Raw genomic sequence first — 15,820 nt, forward strand, 5'->3', positions numbered from 1 at the left:
AGGAAAAATGACCTAGAGGTGGACAACGATAAAGATATAAGTGCTCAAGGTAATGGAAGGAGACCTTGTGTGATCCCTGAGGTTCTAGTGAAAATCCTATGATAGCCTTGTTCAGTACCCACTGTGCTCAGTATCCCAGCTTCTCTCCCTTCCAGTCACTCTGAGATGCATCATTCCAGTTAACCTCAGGAAGAAAGAAGGATTCACCTAATATTCTGCTCTCTCATTGGGATCAAGATTGCTTGGGAACTGGAGGGTTTTGGTTAAATACTTAGATCTCTGGAGAGCAGACTCTTCAGGGTAATGACTTTGGGTCATATGAACTGCCCCTGCTGATGATATCAGAATGTTCTGTAACATAGATGTGACTATGTTTGTGCACTTTATCCAGTAACATTCAATGAATGGCTATTGAAAATAATCTAATTTAGAGTTGAAATCTTTGAAGAAAGGGAGAACTCTTCTAAAGCCTAACTTTGGATATTGCTAAGGATGAAACTTGTGATAGGACTGTTGACATTCTGAAAAATTATATAACTGAACCCACTCTTAGTGATTAGGTTTAAGGTGGATATAAACCCAAGGCATGGTTCACCACTTCTCTTCTCAGGACATTGGAGCTTTTAGAATGAGCTGAAACTAAACATCCACTCATTCACCTCTGGGAGTGGCCTTCAAATAAAGTGCAATCCATAAGGGAAGAATAGCAAAAGTGCTTCTACACATCTGGACAGAACAGACTGAAAAGAGTATATCTCCTACATCTGTGTTTACACAGTAGAAGACCATTGTGTTCTCATTCAAATATATTGGTATTCTGAGATCTTAAATGATCACTATTGACTCTCTATGATACTGTTTCAAGTATACTGAAATACTTGGCCACATTTTATATGTTGAGATCTCTCTTGGAATGTCTAATTCCATACCTTAAAGATGGGGACCACATTGTGATTCATAGTAACTTGAACCTCTGCAAGGACCTATGAACTAGTCAGAAACATAAAGGAATATGCATGTCCATTCACATGACAAAAGATAGAAATTATTTGTGACAATTTATCATTACCCAGGCGTATAAGACATTTCAATATCAACTTCAATTGACGGACCATGACGATGCCCTATAGAGTATTTTAGGTTTCTATAGGAATGGAAACTTTCCTGCACGAAGGCCAAAGAACCCATTTTTACAAAATATCTTCCCCGGCCTTGAAGTTCTTTCTACTCAGGGCCTGGGTACTGTCCCTGAGATTTTGTAATAAAGGAACAAATGTCATGACAGTCTATCAACATGATTCTCAGCACTACTTGTGGGAAATTTGGTTAAAATTGGTGATAATAGTCTCACAGCATTACCTACCTTGTTGGTCTTTCAATTGTGATTTTAAACCTCATATTCGTTAGCAACTAAGAATTCTGATATGAAGCACCAGTGCCCTGTTAGATCAGGAGATCTTAACTACTTGATCTAAGGACTCATGGTTTCCACAGAATAGGATATAAAATTAATAACATCATATAGACATAGGCAAAGGTCCTTTTGCAATCTCAGTAAAGGTCTGTTTACTTATCATTCTGTAAACCACATCCAAATTCTTCCACTAAATATTTGGAAGAATGCATTGTTTGCACAGATCATATTAGTGGCCGTCAGGTTGATTTCAGGGGCAAAATTTGTGAGGCTTCCTGTACCTTCTATATCAGATGCCCTTTTGTATCACTGATTTTTCACCTTAGGGTCTTGCTTCTTTGTCTGGGCCGTTCAAAACACTAATTTTATAATTACATATCACAAGTAGCAAACAAGATAGGCACATATGACCAGATCCATGCTTTTATTGGCTAAGCTACCATTTTCATGAAGCTTTTACATGGGATGGCCTACAAATACTATCTTTCCAATTTCAGCTTCCTGAGTAGCTAAGATTCCACACATGAGGGGGTGTAATTGCTCATTTTTAATCACTGGTTTTAAATTAAAAGAAGGAAAGGGTAGTTTACCAATTCAGGGAGCAGTAAGTCCCTTAAATTTTGAGCTCAAGGAAAAGTGTTGGCCAAATGATAATAACAAAAATGATAAAATAAAAAATAAAATGCTATGATGAGGGCTACTTTGAATGAATGTGGTATGTTGGTTCATGTCTTTCAATTACAGCTACATGACAGGCCTAGGTAGAAGGGACTCCAGTCCATGAACATCCATTATCAGAAATCATCCAGTTTGTAAAAATGGGAGAATGAGCTATATCCAATGGCCAGTGTACGTGTGTGTATGTGTGTGTGTGTGTGTGTGTGTGTGTGTGTGTGTGTGTTACAAGTAGGAAGCCAAGGGCCTCCCAATGCCCCTATTTTTTTTAACTAGGCCTCAGTGATAAGCAGAAGGGTGAACAGTGTGAGGGAAGGGGTTAAGCTAGCAGCCTAGCTAAATCTGGCAATGTGAAGTCCACTGTCCTTATCTTATAAATGGAACCCTGGCCAGGATTTAAGGATTCTCTTTGAAAAATTAAAATAAATACCAAAATTGTTGAAGGGATAGGAATTGTGAGGTGAAGCACTGAATGAAACCTCTTATTCCCAGAGAGAGATTTCTTCAGAACAGCCCACAGGGCTCATGCTTTGATTCCTAGCTTTTATGGAGGCCAAGATCAGAGAATCAACTTTGAAGCCAGCTCTGGTTGGCTTCAACTCAGTTCCTGATTCAACACCTCATATTGGCACAAAAATATTTTCTTCATGAAAGTGTGAAAGTAGAGCTCTTCATGTAACCAAACAGCTCTGGACATATGTAGAATGACTGGCTTATATAGGATCTGGAGTCTTGGTCTTGGTTTACTAATTAAGCACTTTCTAATGTAACAGATATTTTTTCTAAATGCCTCCATGATATCTTTAATTACATAACTATACTGTGGCATCTATCTTGGCTTTAGATATTCTAAATTTGGGTCAATGTTTGTATTTCTGTAAAAGAAGACAGTATATTTGTTGGAAGCCATATTTGGGAAGATGGAATACTGGAGTCTTTATTACACAGCTAGCAGTCTGCAAGCAGCCTGATGTAGCAAAGACTTGCAGTCCACAAATACACTGAGACAGCTTGGAAACAGGACAGAAAGGGAAAAAAAGAATAAAAACAACACTAAGAAACCAATCAGCAAAATAAGGATACATGTGGAACCGTTGCAACAATGAGACGTACACGTTGTCATGTCAAAAATGAACTTAACAACTTAGGTGGGAGGGGGGAGTATTGGGTGAGGGAGCAGAAGGCTGGGAAGTGATGGGAAGGGGAAACAAAGGAGGAGGCTACAATGCTTGATAAGAAATGTACTCATTATCTTGCCCATGTAATTGTAACCCCTCTATACAGTATTTTTACAATAAAAAATATATAAAAAGAGAAAAAAAACATTACAGTGAAAATCTAAAAAAAAAAAAAAAAAGAAACCAATCAGCACAAGAGAGTGCTGAATTGACACACTATGATTACCAGAGAGGCCAAGAGACAAGACACAGGACATGATCACAGAGACATGTACCATGGCATCTAGTGCCACTGCTGGTCCAGCCTAAATAAGGCCTAAGCAGGAGGCAAGTCCACAGGAAATTCCAGTCCCAGGCACTGGACTAACAGATTGAGTAATATATCAGCCAAATGCTCACCCCTGATTCCAGCGAACCAGCCACACCCATCAGTTGGGTGGCAAGTGATGGATGGGGGAATTTCTTTCCCCCTGCATGAAGACAAGATGCCAGACCCCACTATCCACCATGTGGCGAATAGGGCACCAGCCACACCTGACTTCATTACTTAATATTACTGAATTATTAAATCAATTTATAAAATGTTACATCCTCTTTACCATTTTGTAAACATTCAAGAATTTGTTTTTGGTAGAAGCCATTTTTCTTGAGCCCCACCTTTGAAAGAATAATTCTCACATTCACCAACAATTAAACATTGTTCTTTTGAAAAGTTTATTTCTTCCTTCTTCCTCATTCCTTCCCCTCCTCTTTCACTCTCTCACTTCCCTCCCTCCCTCCTTCCTTCCTTCCTTCTAAGTTTCCTTCCTTCCTTCCATCCTCCTTTCCATCCTTCCTTCCTTCCTTCCTCTCAGGGACTAGAAGTAATGCTGGAGCTCAAGTGGCAGATGATTTTATTTTTTTGTTAACTTCAATTTTTGTGAGGTTTGACTTCGAGGTGAAAGACTTTCCACACATGTTAATTTCATAAGTTTTCTCTCCTGTGTCTGTTCTCTCGTGGACATTAAGGTGTGACTTCTGGGTGAAAGACTTTTCACACCTGTTACACTCATAATGTTTCTCTCCAGTGTGTATGCTGTGGTGTAGAATAAGCTTTGGCTTGTTAATGAAAGACTTTCCACACCTGTTATATTCATAAGTTTTCTCCCCTGTGTTTGTTCTCTGGTGTAAAGAAAGGTGTAGCTTATGGTTAAAGACTTTCTACACATTACATTCATAAGGCTTCTTTCCTGTGTGTGTTCTCTGATGGACAGTGAGGCTTGACTTCCTGGTGAAAGACTGTCCACACATGTTACAATCAAACGGTTTCTCTCGTGTGTGTACTCTGGTGTCCAGCAAGGTTTGACTTCTGGCTGAAAGACATAAGATTTCTCTCCTTTGTGTGTTCTCTGGTGGAGAGAGAGTGTTGCCTTTGAGATCAAAGACTTTCCACAACTGTTACATTCATAAAGTTTCTCTCCTGTGTGTGTTCTCTGGTAGACAGTAAGGCTTCACTTCTGGGTGAAGGAATTTCCACACATGTTACATGCATATGGTTTGATTCCTGTGTGTATTCTCTGGTGGACAGTAAGGTTTGCCTTCTTGGCAAAAGACTTTCCACACACATTACATTCATAAGGTTTCTCTCCTGTATGTGCCCTCTGTTGGACAGTAAGGTGTATCTTCTTGGTGAAAGACGTTCCACACATGTTACATTCATAAGGTTTCTCTCCTGTATGTGTTCCCTAGTGGACAGTGAGGTTTGCCTTCTTGGCGAAAGACTTTCCACACACGTTACATTCATAAGGTTTCTCTCCTGTGTGTGTTCTCTGAGGGAAAGTAAGGTATGTCTTCTGGGTGAAAAAGGTGTCACATTGTTAACATTTCTCAACTACAGGAGACACACTAGGACTATATGCAGCACACATCTTACTGGGATCACTGTAGACACTCATGTTCTGACACCCAGTGACTATTTCTGTCTTCATCCCAAAGGAGTTCCCATTATTCTTCATCAGTTCTGACTTCTGTATGGAGCTCAAATTAAAAAGTTTTGATAAATCTAACTTTTTCTTCACCTGGGTTACTTTTCATGATTGCTACTTCAGATGACTATTCATTGTGACTTTCCTGACAGATAATAATCATATCCTCCATTTCTTAGACATCTAAAATGAATTAGAGAAAAATAGACAAAAACAAATGAGATCCATAAATTCCTTAATGTAAAGATATTTTCTCCCATTCTGTTTCAATATTCTCAAATGTCAAAGCATTGTTTTATGCAGAATATATACTTTTCTCCACAATGTAGTAATTAAGAAAGTAGTACTGATGTTTTACAATGGAAAATAATGTTTTTCTGTATTTCAGATTTTTCTATTTTTCTCAAGGAAATGTTTACTGAAGTTATTCAGCTACACACTCATAAAGCTACGATTCTGAATGCCACTCCATGGCCAGCAACACTGATAAGAAATTGTCCCTATCAGAGGATAGTAGCCCTAACATACTCCTATTTCCCTCCTACCTGCATAGTACTAGTTTAAAAGAAAATGATATCTCCTTTTCTACATTTCTCATTGTCGTTTTCTCTTTTAGAATGACTTTTCTAAGGACAAAAAGAATTGCTAACATTAACAATACTGGCACACCAAATTCAGTTTGTGTTCACGAGAATAATGGATTGACAATTCCTTGAGACAAAGGATCACCTAGATCTCTGCCACACATGACTCAGTGACCCGTCCAGCAGGCCAGGTAATTTGGTGGGGGATCTGAGAGGGCACCTCCTAAAAGAACCGAGGGGGGCGAGAGAGGATCGAGACCAAGCGCATAAGGAAAGACAGAGTCAGTCTGAGTCGCGTCAAGGTCTCATTTATTGGCAAAGAAACTTAGGTTTTTATAAGGAAAGAAGGGGAAGCACTGTATGGAAGGGAGGGGTGGACGGAAATTTTTTTACAGTGAAGTCAGGGCAGGGTCTTTTGGTCCACTGGTTTCGGTAATTGACTGGCCCAGCCTGTTTTAGGAAGTAATCTAGATGTACACCTTGGAATTTCCAAGAACGGCTATTTATCATGGCTTAATCAGGTGTTTGAAAAAGGCCAGAGCATTCTCAGGCAGGTTTCAGGTCTCCAACAATTCCCCCTCCTTTTATTAAAATGGCCAGAGTTGACTTTTGGCCCGGCTGAGAGGGCCCCTGTCCAATTTTGTGGAAGTACAGTGTAGGCCATATTATTGCCACAAACAATAACCTGGCTCTGTTGTGAGTATAGGGAGGCAGAAACATTAATAATATTGTTGCACAGGGAAAAGGAGGATATCCCAACATCAATGTCATACTACCTGGGGAAGTTTATAACACTCTTTGCAATAAAACAATTAGCGCGGATGATCAAACTGAGGTAGTCACTCTGGGAGGTAAGGGTTAGGGAATCTACAGTGTTACAGTCTTGTGATTAACACTTGGCCTAGTCTGCTGGGCTCATCAAATGGCCCTTATCTTGAGCCCCCTAAATTGGGAGTTTTTACACAGGAATGCGGAGGAACATACTCCTTGTTTCTTATCTTGGGCCCCATTTGGCCATTTGGGGAAATTACTTGTTAGCCCTTTAATTATGACTACAGAGCTTGTCCCAGGGCCAACATCTAGACTCCAAAACTTTTTATATATCTCCAGGGATGGGAAGGGTCAGTGCAAGCGCAAGCAATTTTACAGAAGCAAAACCAGCAGTTAGCAATTGTAAAATGTAACTCTAATTTTTAATCTTTTATTCCCCCATTTTTCTTTGGACCAATACTAATCTTAAAATTTAGGGGGTTCTTATCTCAGTCGTAGGGGTGTCTCTATATTATCTTGTGGGGTGTCAGTTGTTCTCAATGCTTGGTATTTGGATCTCAGAACTAATAGAAGGACTGCGCTGATCTTTTTCTTTTACAAAAGACACCAGTCTGTTGAGTATACAAGGTCCGATTGTAACAAAAATAACAGTACCAGAGCCCCTTACATTTTTTTTCAAGGCTTTCTTTACTACCCTCTTTTTTTTATGATTTTTTGAGCATCTTTGTGGCTGTAGTTTAAAACTGCCCATTTTTCCTTTGGCTTGCAGAACCTTTATCTTAGAACAGCCTTAAGGCACCACTGTGATTCAGAAGCTTGCTAGATTTTAAGGCTAAGAGTATTACCTCCACTGATAACACACTCAGGTTATTACCATACCAGAGCCAAACTAGGCTGTGACCATAGAGTGGATTTCCAGTCACTATGCACTGAAGTGCCTAAGGCAAGCAAGCCAGTGATATTCTTGTCCCCAGTATCCACTGTGGGAATAGAGGGTTTCTGGATATCACCCAAAAGAATGTCCCACAAGATCTTAGATTTAGCAGCAGTCAACCAGGAAGACGACTCAGGTGATGGAATCAGGCAGGAGTTTCTCCAGGTGGCTGTCAGGCCATCGTTGAACTTTACCTATTAAGGTATGCAGCAGCAGCAGCAGCAGCAACAGCAGGGTCTCTCAGTGGCTCCAAGGGACTGTCACACCTCATGCTGGGCTGTAAATTCCTACACAGACTGTTTAAGTATACATTGCATAGCCTTGGCAGACTTTGATCCTGCTGGTTTTTAAGATCTTTAAACAATAGCCCAGGATAATTTACCAAAATCACAACCTTTTTACTAACCAGATATTTTTGTAAATAGACACAGAAGGCTCAGAAGGCTTAGTCTTGCAACCATCTCTGACAGATGCAGTCTCCACACCTTGCACACCAACAACTGTTAACACTATTCTTTATGTCTTTTTTTTTTTAATCTATTTTGCCTCATTTTTTTTTAAACTCTGGACCCTTGATCTTAAAATGGGGGTAGAAGGGTGAAGGTCCATCTTCTGTAACTTCTTCAAGCTGACTTCAGGGGCGTTGACCTTACCTAGCCAGGGACCTATAACTTTAGCCTATTTTACAAAGAGGCTATCAGGGTTAGATGTCATTAAGAATAATATTTTAACTTTTGACAACTGCACAGACCTTTTCTCTGGCTACAGCAGTGTAGCTTGTTTGGCACTCTAGTTGGCAAAAGGATCTTCCTAGATGGCTTAGGAATGTGATCTATAATGATCCCATGTAATGCCTAAGTTACCTTTGCAGGCCTTTAGACAGATATCAATGATATCAATAGAAACACACTCTCAGGTTTACAAACTTTTTCCTGAGCAGATGAACTTTATGTAACTAGTGTCAGCTCAATTAGAGCTGCCAATTAGAGCTTTTGGCACATAAAGGGGGTGAGATTTAAACTCTCTCCAACATTTTATAACATTAGCTTTTTATTACTATCACAGAGGACTGGCAAGTTCCTGCCCCTTACAAGGTAGATAGTCATGGACATTAGGCATGCTTACGAACTCTTTCCATGACCTCCCGGCTCTGACCAGTTTTGAAGGGCCATGCACAAATGACTCTAGGATCTGACATTTCTGCCATCTAAGCAGTGGCTTTATTGCCTCTGGATGCTCCTCCATTGCTTTCGTCCCAGGAGTGTCTTCTCCACATTGGGATGAATGCCTCATGCCTCATTGGCATTTCCCTTTAGCTGGTCGCTGGACTTGAACTCGGGGCCTGAGCACTGTCCCTCAGCCCTACAGCTCAAGGCTAGCACTCTGCCACTTTGAGTCCCAGACTCAGGGCTTGAATGCTGTCCCCTAACTCTTCAGTCCAGGGCTAGTACTCTGCCACTGTGAGTCTCGAGCTTGGGGCTTGAGTACTGTCCCCTGACTCTTTAGTCCAGGGCTAGTACTCTGCTGGCTGAATAGAGGTGACAGTCTCACAGGAACCTTTTTGTGCCCGGGCTGGCTTTGAACCAGTTTGCAGATCAATGAGTCTTACAAAAGGCCATTTTACTCCAATTAAAAGCAACAAGGTGGTCAACATAGAAGTAGCTTTTAAGCATGCTCTTACCTGAAACTTATTAAGAGTTAAAGTTACATCTGACAACTTGTAAGAATCCTCTGTGCTTTGCTCTGGGCTTGCTGGAAACTTAAAAAACCTATAAGAGCAAACTAGAATAGCAATTATTTTGGTAATCCTAATTTTTCCTTTGTGCACATTGAGGCCAATGTTAAGAACAATTTTATATTTAAACTTTATATCCAAAAATCCATTCCTATTTTTTAAAAATCTCTTATTAATTACCTTTAGTATTTTATATTTTAGTTTTTATTTGCATTTTGAAAAGATCCCTTGAAATCTTGAGGCCAAGTGTCACTCATTGCCTCTTGGTTGCTTGTTTTAAAACAGACACACATTAAGATTTTTAAACTCAAATGACAATTTTTCCTTAATGCAAGAATTACAGTCACCTTTACTATATCACAAAGCTAGACTTAACACCTTTATAACTTTTAAAAGCATCCTAATTGTGGAACATAATTGAAAGTAACCCACATTATATAGATAACTTTTTAGCCCTCTTTTAAGGCCTTCCTAATTTTAATGTTAACACATCCAAGGGGAGGTTTTAGCAATACTAATCAGATCATCACATCACTCATTTTAACCATCATGTTTTCAGTGTCTATCTGCAGAGAAAAGAGAGAACAAAGATGGGCCACTCAGCCCCTTCTATGGAATGGCCACACACCCAATCTGACTCTTTAGGGTTAGATGAACTGCGTTTGCATCAGCTTGCCCTCTTTTACCATGCGTGGACTCCTCCCAAGGCCTGTCCCACCATGCATGACAAGCTGAACTGCACTTCTGCTTGTTCACCCCTCACCCCTAACGATAGGTCTTCTGTTGGCTTCTAAGTTTTTCCCCGTCTCTTCTATTGGTTCTCAAATGAAATACACAGTTTTTAGACAGACAGAACAAGTAACATCTTTGACAGTGTTAAACTAACCTTTACATTTAAATTTCTAATACTTATCCCCAAATTTTAGCCAAGGGAACTAGATCCCAAACAGCCAATGCATTTTTGTTAAGCCAGGCAACTTGATTACAGTATAAACTGTCTTATGCATTTTAAAATATTAGTTTTTAAATACCAGATTTTTTAATTTGCAAGTTAAAGAATCTTTACAAAGCCATTTAAAACAATGTGAAGATTCTTTAAAATTTTTGGTAATGTCCAAACCTAATAACCTTTTGAATTTTTAAATTTAAACTCACCCAATTGTTACAGCATGCTGACAATTTTTATCTTTGAACACGTTCACAGACACACACAAAACACTCACACAGATCTTAAAGTGCGCAAAAATCAAAATCAGTTGTACGTACACCTTTTAATGTTGTTTAAAAAAAATTTAAGACAGTATTTCTTTTAAACTAGGTATCTTTGTTGGGCTTCATTTTCCCAGAGCTTGCTTATCTAGCAAGGCAATTCACTAATTAGTCTTTTGAATCTCTGTGCTGTTCTCATTCAGCAAGCTGAATCCAGAGTCTGCTGAGTGAGCCTGTCACACTCACCCAAATCTTCCCTACTTCAGAAAACATAAAAGGAACACACACACTAAACAAGACAAACAAGTGGCCACAAAGACAAAATCAGGTCTCAGTGAATGGGGCGACATCTCACCACCATTCACTTACCAGGGGACTCAACACCCCTACTCACCTCCGGAGGATTTTTTTTTTTTTTTTTAGATTCCTGCAAGCATTGAGGGGCCTTCCAAGGCTGAGGAGAATTGCCAGTCATCTTGGGGCAAGGGAAAAAAAAATCCCTAGCGGCCGTCCCCTCAGACTGACAGGTTCTCCCCCATGCTCAGACCCCCTGAACCAAGGCCCAAGGCTGAGATCTAACTGGGGCCACTCGCAGGTGGTCAGTGGCAATTTCATAATTGACAAACAAGCAAGTTCCTAAAACCTGACAATCTGGGCTCGAGCTGTAACTTTTTTCCAGTGATCTAAAGTCAGACTTAAGGGGGTTGTTAGTTGCCGCCCCTTCCCTTTAAGGACAACAAGACAGACAACAGAGACAATCAACACTAAACAGAAACAGAGGAAACCAGACAGGCGCTGCGCGGCAGTCGAAGGACTGCAAACAGAAAAAGCAACTTCAGATGGTAATGGCCATCTGAACATGTTTTTTGTTTATGATAGCCTGAGCCTCTGCCTTATCTATAAATTCAGCCTTCCAGGTTAAGAACTGGCTTCTAGTCAGGACTGACTGAACCACTTTAACCCACTCGTGAGGCAGCAGGCTGCCTCCTTGGCCCAGTCCTTCAAGTATAGAAAGGGTGAAGGGTGCATTAATACCATAATTTTTACTGCTGAATGTAAGTCTTTTAGATGTTTAATTTTTAATTTTTTATATTTGGCCTGGCCCACATTACCTCCCCCTCATTCCTGCTCTAATTCCTCCCCCTCTCCCTCAGAGGCTGAGGTCCCTTGTTCAGCATCTTCATCCTCTGAGTTATCACCCTGGGTGGTGTCTGCCTGATTCCCCTGAGTATCAGAACGGGTCATTACTGGAAAAGAGAGTGACCCCGAAGTTGGTGTCTTATTACTTTTACTTATCCTTGGCCTGGCCTGTGCTCTGGGTAAGGAACCCACATGAGGCAAAACAAAGCCAGCTTCTCCTGTAAGGTCAGTCTGTAATTCCTGTATTTGTTGGGTGAGATCTCTTAATTCCCTTTTTATGGAAAGGACATCTTTTAAAGAGGAGACCTGTCTTAACAGGGAGTCTTTAGTTTTTAAGAGTCCTTCTACCCCTGGAATCTGGGTAAGAGGAACTGAATCGTTTGGGGGGGCACTTGGAGCGCTGGGGGGACATGGCCCATATAGGGGCAGAGAGGGCCAGTGGAGTTGTCTGGGATGTCCCCGGTCTGCTATAAAAGCTTGGGACTGATATTGAGGGTGGGGCCCGTATTTTTCCTCCTCATATTTGGCAGCCTCCATCTCGAGGCTGGCCTGCTGTGAGGGGTCAAGCCAATCATCGTCAGGGACATTTTGATGAATTACAGGATAGAGTGCCTTATTTTTTAATGACTTATTTGGAGGAGGTGGCCTCAATAAAGGGGGGGCCAACTTAGTGGGGATAGGCTCATCAATAAGGGATGGGGAGGGCGAAGCCACAGTATCGGCCGCTTCGTCCGTCCTTGACATCCCCTTTTGTGACGGAGTCTCATTTGTTAGGGGGGCGGGTGGCAAAATGTCCTTAGAGCAAGACTCATGCTCAGCTGAGGGACAGGAAAGGGCGTCCTCCGCAAGAGCTAAAAGATGAGAAAATTGTCCATCTCCTTCCACATCCTTCAAGATGTCCCTAATAACCCCATAAAAACTAAAAAAGGCTTCAGGAACCGTCTCTCCATCCCTGAGGAGTTTGTTAATGTCCTTTCCCACTTTATTCCATGTAAGAGGGTGAATTCCTGGCCCATGTAATACTAACCATGGACATTTTTCCTCCACAAAACAAAAAAAATTATGCAAGTCCTTTTTCTTAACTCTAATTCCTCTCTCCCTAAGACTACTTTTCATTTCCTTAATGAAAAGACCTTCTTTAGACAGACTCTCTCCCATGGTTAGTTGACAGCAATCTTTACCTCAAGACCTTTCCGGGGTGCATGAGCGATGCGGTCCGGACGTCTCTACCACGCGTGTCAGGAGCTCCTTGCTTGTAGGCTGTCCGGTAGGTCACCGCGTCTCGGGCCCCACGTTGGGCGCCACTTGACCCGTCCAGCAGGCCAGGTAATTTGGTGGGGGATCCGAGAGGACACCTCCTAAAAGAACCGAGGGGGACGAGAGAGGATCGAGACCAAGCGCATAAGGAAAGACAGAGTCAGTCTGAGTCGCGTCAAGGTCTCATTTATTGGCAAAGAAACTGAGGTTTTTATAAGGAAAGAAGGGGAAGCACTGTATGGAAGGGAGGGGTGGACGGAAATTTTTTTACGGTGAAGTCAGGGCAGGGTCTTTTGGTCCACTGGTTTCGGTAATTGACTGGCCCAGCCTGTTTTAGGAAGTAATCTAGATGTACACCTTGGAATTTCCAAGAACGGCTATTTATCATGGCTTAATCAGGTGTTTGTAAAAGGCCAGAGCATTCTCAGGCAGGTTTCAGGTCTCCAACAACTCAGGGGCACTAGGAATACTATTGCTTGGTACACCTCAAGATAAACATACCAACTGGGTCTGGATCCAATATCACCATTCAACATGTTTTATCTTACCTGTGAAATACTTGTCTGAGGCTTCACTTATTCATGGTTCTGTACCTTGCTCCAGCTTGACAATCAATTTAGGTTTAGGAACACAGTGCCCTGTGAGTAAGAAATAGTGGAGAACTATTGCTCTTGCTACATCATGATTGCTGTAAGGTCTCAGACATCCTGTTCACAAGATTGCTCCTAAATCTGGTTTCTCAATTAACAGCTCCATGGTGGAGTTTCCCTCAACTTTAGGTTTATTTTGCCAATTGTGTGGCTTGAACTCAGCTCTTTTGCTCAAAGCTAGCATGCTACTAGTTTGAGCCTTGGTTTACAGTTCTAGTTTTTGAATGGTTAATTGGAGATAAGAGTCTCATGGTCATTTTTCTGCAGTTGCTGGCTTCAAACAAAAATCTTCAATTTCAGCCTCTGGAGTATCTAGGATTCGAAGCTTGAAGCAATGCACCCTATATCAGGATTGGCTTACAAATACACACTTTCAACTACTGATTTCCGGATCATAAAGTCAGTAGTAATGTATATTTTATCTAGAGTGTAGATCCACCTATAATAATCACTCCAAGTCTGGGAAGTCAGTCTTCTATTAGTGGAACATAGTTTAGAACTTTTGTCCAACTACTGATTTGCCTTCTTAAAGAATAAGAATAAAATTAGCTCTTGAGGTACATATAATCAAGTTGAAGTTTCCCTTAGAAAGAAATGACACTTCCCATGGACTGGAATGTTATCCCTAAATAACATAAATAGTCTAATGTCTACTAAAATAAAAGCACTTGACCTTCCAAGTAAAAATGACCTTTGCTCACCCACAGACATGAGGTTGTTACAGGTATCCAGCATCACATCTCTATGAAGGGTCTTCTGACCAGGATCCAGATCCTGCCACTCCTTCCAGGTGAAGTCCACAGCCACATCATCAAATGACATCAGCTTCTGTAATGGCACATTCCCATGAAGAAATTAGGGCTGGTTTATGAGAATTCCAACCTGGAATTTCATTATGCTAAAGGTATGCTTTTGTCTTACATAAAATGTTTGCAGTTTGCTGTGTCATCTATTCACTGAGAGAATTAAATAACAAATTAGAAATTCTGGACAATCTATAAAGCTAGTCACTAAACAAGAAAGGTCTGCAGTGCCCTGGTGGCTTATGACTGTAATCCTAGCTACTCAGGAGGCTGAAGTCTGAGGATCGTGGCTCAAACCAGCCCAGGCAGGAACATCGGTGAGACTCTTATCTCCAATAAACCAACAGAAAATTAAAAGTAGCACTGTCATTCAAGTGGTAGAGCACTGAAAGGCTGAGGGACAACAGCCAAGCCCAGAATTTAAGCCCCAAGACCATTAAAAAATTAGTTTCCCTAATGCATGCAAACACATTTCTGCTGCTAGCAATAGAGACAAGATCACAATTCTAAGGAGACAATAATCTACCATGAAAACATTAAGTCTAATGAGGTGTATGAAAGATGATATCATATTTTGATAAACTTTTAGTACTTATCAGTTCGATAATAAATTAAACAAATAATTTTCCTGCATTTACATATTCTCCATCAATGTAAACCCTATTTAGATCTTCTATTAACAAGTGCTCTCAAAAGCAAGCAGAACACATTCAGGACCACACATGGTATACATAACATAGCACATTAGTAGGTCTATGTTAGCACAGTGTCCTCATGAAAGTTAAAAACAATAACAATACTCCAGAAAGTGTGATTTAGGTTACACATAAAAATATCCTAATTAACCATTTCTTGTTTAAATACTAAATATTGAAATGTGGTCATAGATACCCTGGTATTTCCTTCCTATATAAAAAAGAACTGCTACCACGAAGTTTTGTAAACCCTGCCTACATTCTACAATAATAAATATAGGTGGGAGGGGAATAAAATATTCCTTTACAAGATTTTCATTTCAATAGGACTTCATGGAAGGTAGAGGCAAATGTATAGAGGTACAAGGAACATTGAAGATGACAAAAATGATAAAGATGACCAAATGATCAAAAGTGGCACATATTCCTGAGTTATTTCTCCAGTAGATCCCCAAGAATCTATTTCCACTTGTGTTAGTTAATAGCAAAATCCTTCAGAGATCAAAATCAATTACTGAGCAAACATCTTTGAGATTTTGCAACAAGTGATATTTCTAATAGAGAAAACCCGTCACTGTATAATTTTTTTTTTTTATCAAAACCAGTTCCTATCTTACACTGTCAGTGAGTGAAAATATTCAAAAGTAGTGGGATGGAAAAACAAAACCATACTACATCAAATGAAGTTAGACAAAAATATCACAATCAGGAGAAATCACATTTTCTTGTAGTATATCAATTGGGGGAAGGATGTACTTTTCTGTAAGGAACTCTGACGTTGAGCTGAAGGGGGAAAAGGTTTGAGAGGTTG

General features: G+C 40.4%; 1 protein-coding gene across 1 annotated transcript in view; it reads right to left on the reverse strand.

Moving 5' to 3' along the window:
* The window catches only part of LOC138807115 (zinc finger protein 717-like), a 59,523-nt gene that overhangs the window by 29,626 nt on the left and 14,077 nt on the right, over nucleotides 1-15,820 (reverse strand). The window contains exon 4 of the mRNA XM_069992684.1: nucleotides 4,472-4,557. Coding sequence (XP_069848785.1) covers nucleotides 4,472-4,557 — 86 coding nt within the window. The remainder of the gene's footprint in view (nucleotides 1-4,471; nucleotides 4,558-15,820) is intronic.

This window comes from Dipodomys merriami, unplaced genomic scaffold, assembly GCF_024711535.1.
Source record: "Dipodomys merriami isolate MVZ:Mamm:240054 unplaced genomic scaffold, mDipMer1.0.p SCAF_411, whole genome shotgun sequence".
In the NCBI taxonomy this organism is placed as follows: domain Eukaryota; kingdom Metazoa; phylum Chordata; class Mammalia; order Rodentia; family Heteromyidae; genus Dipodomys; species Dipodomys merriami.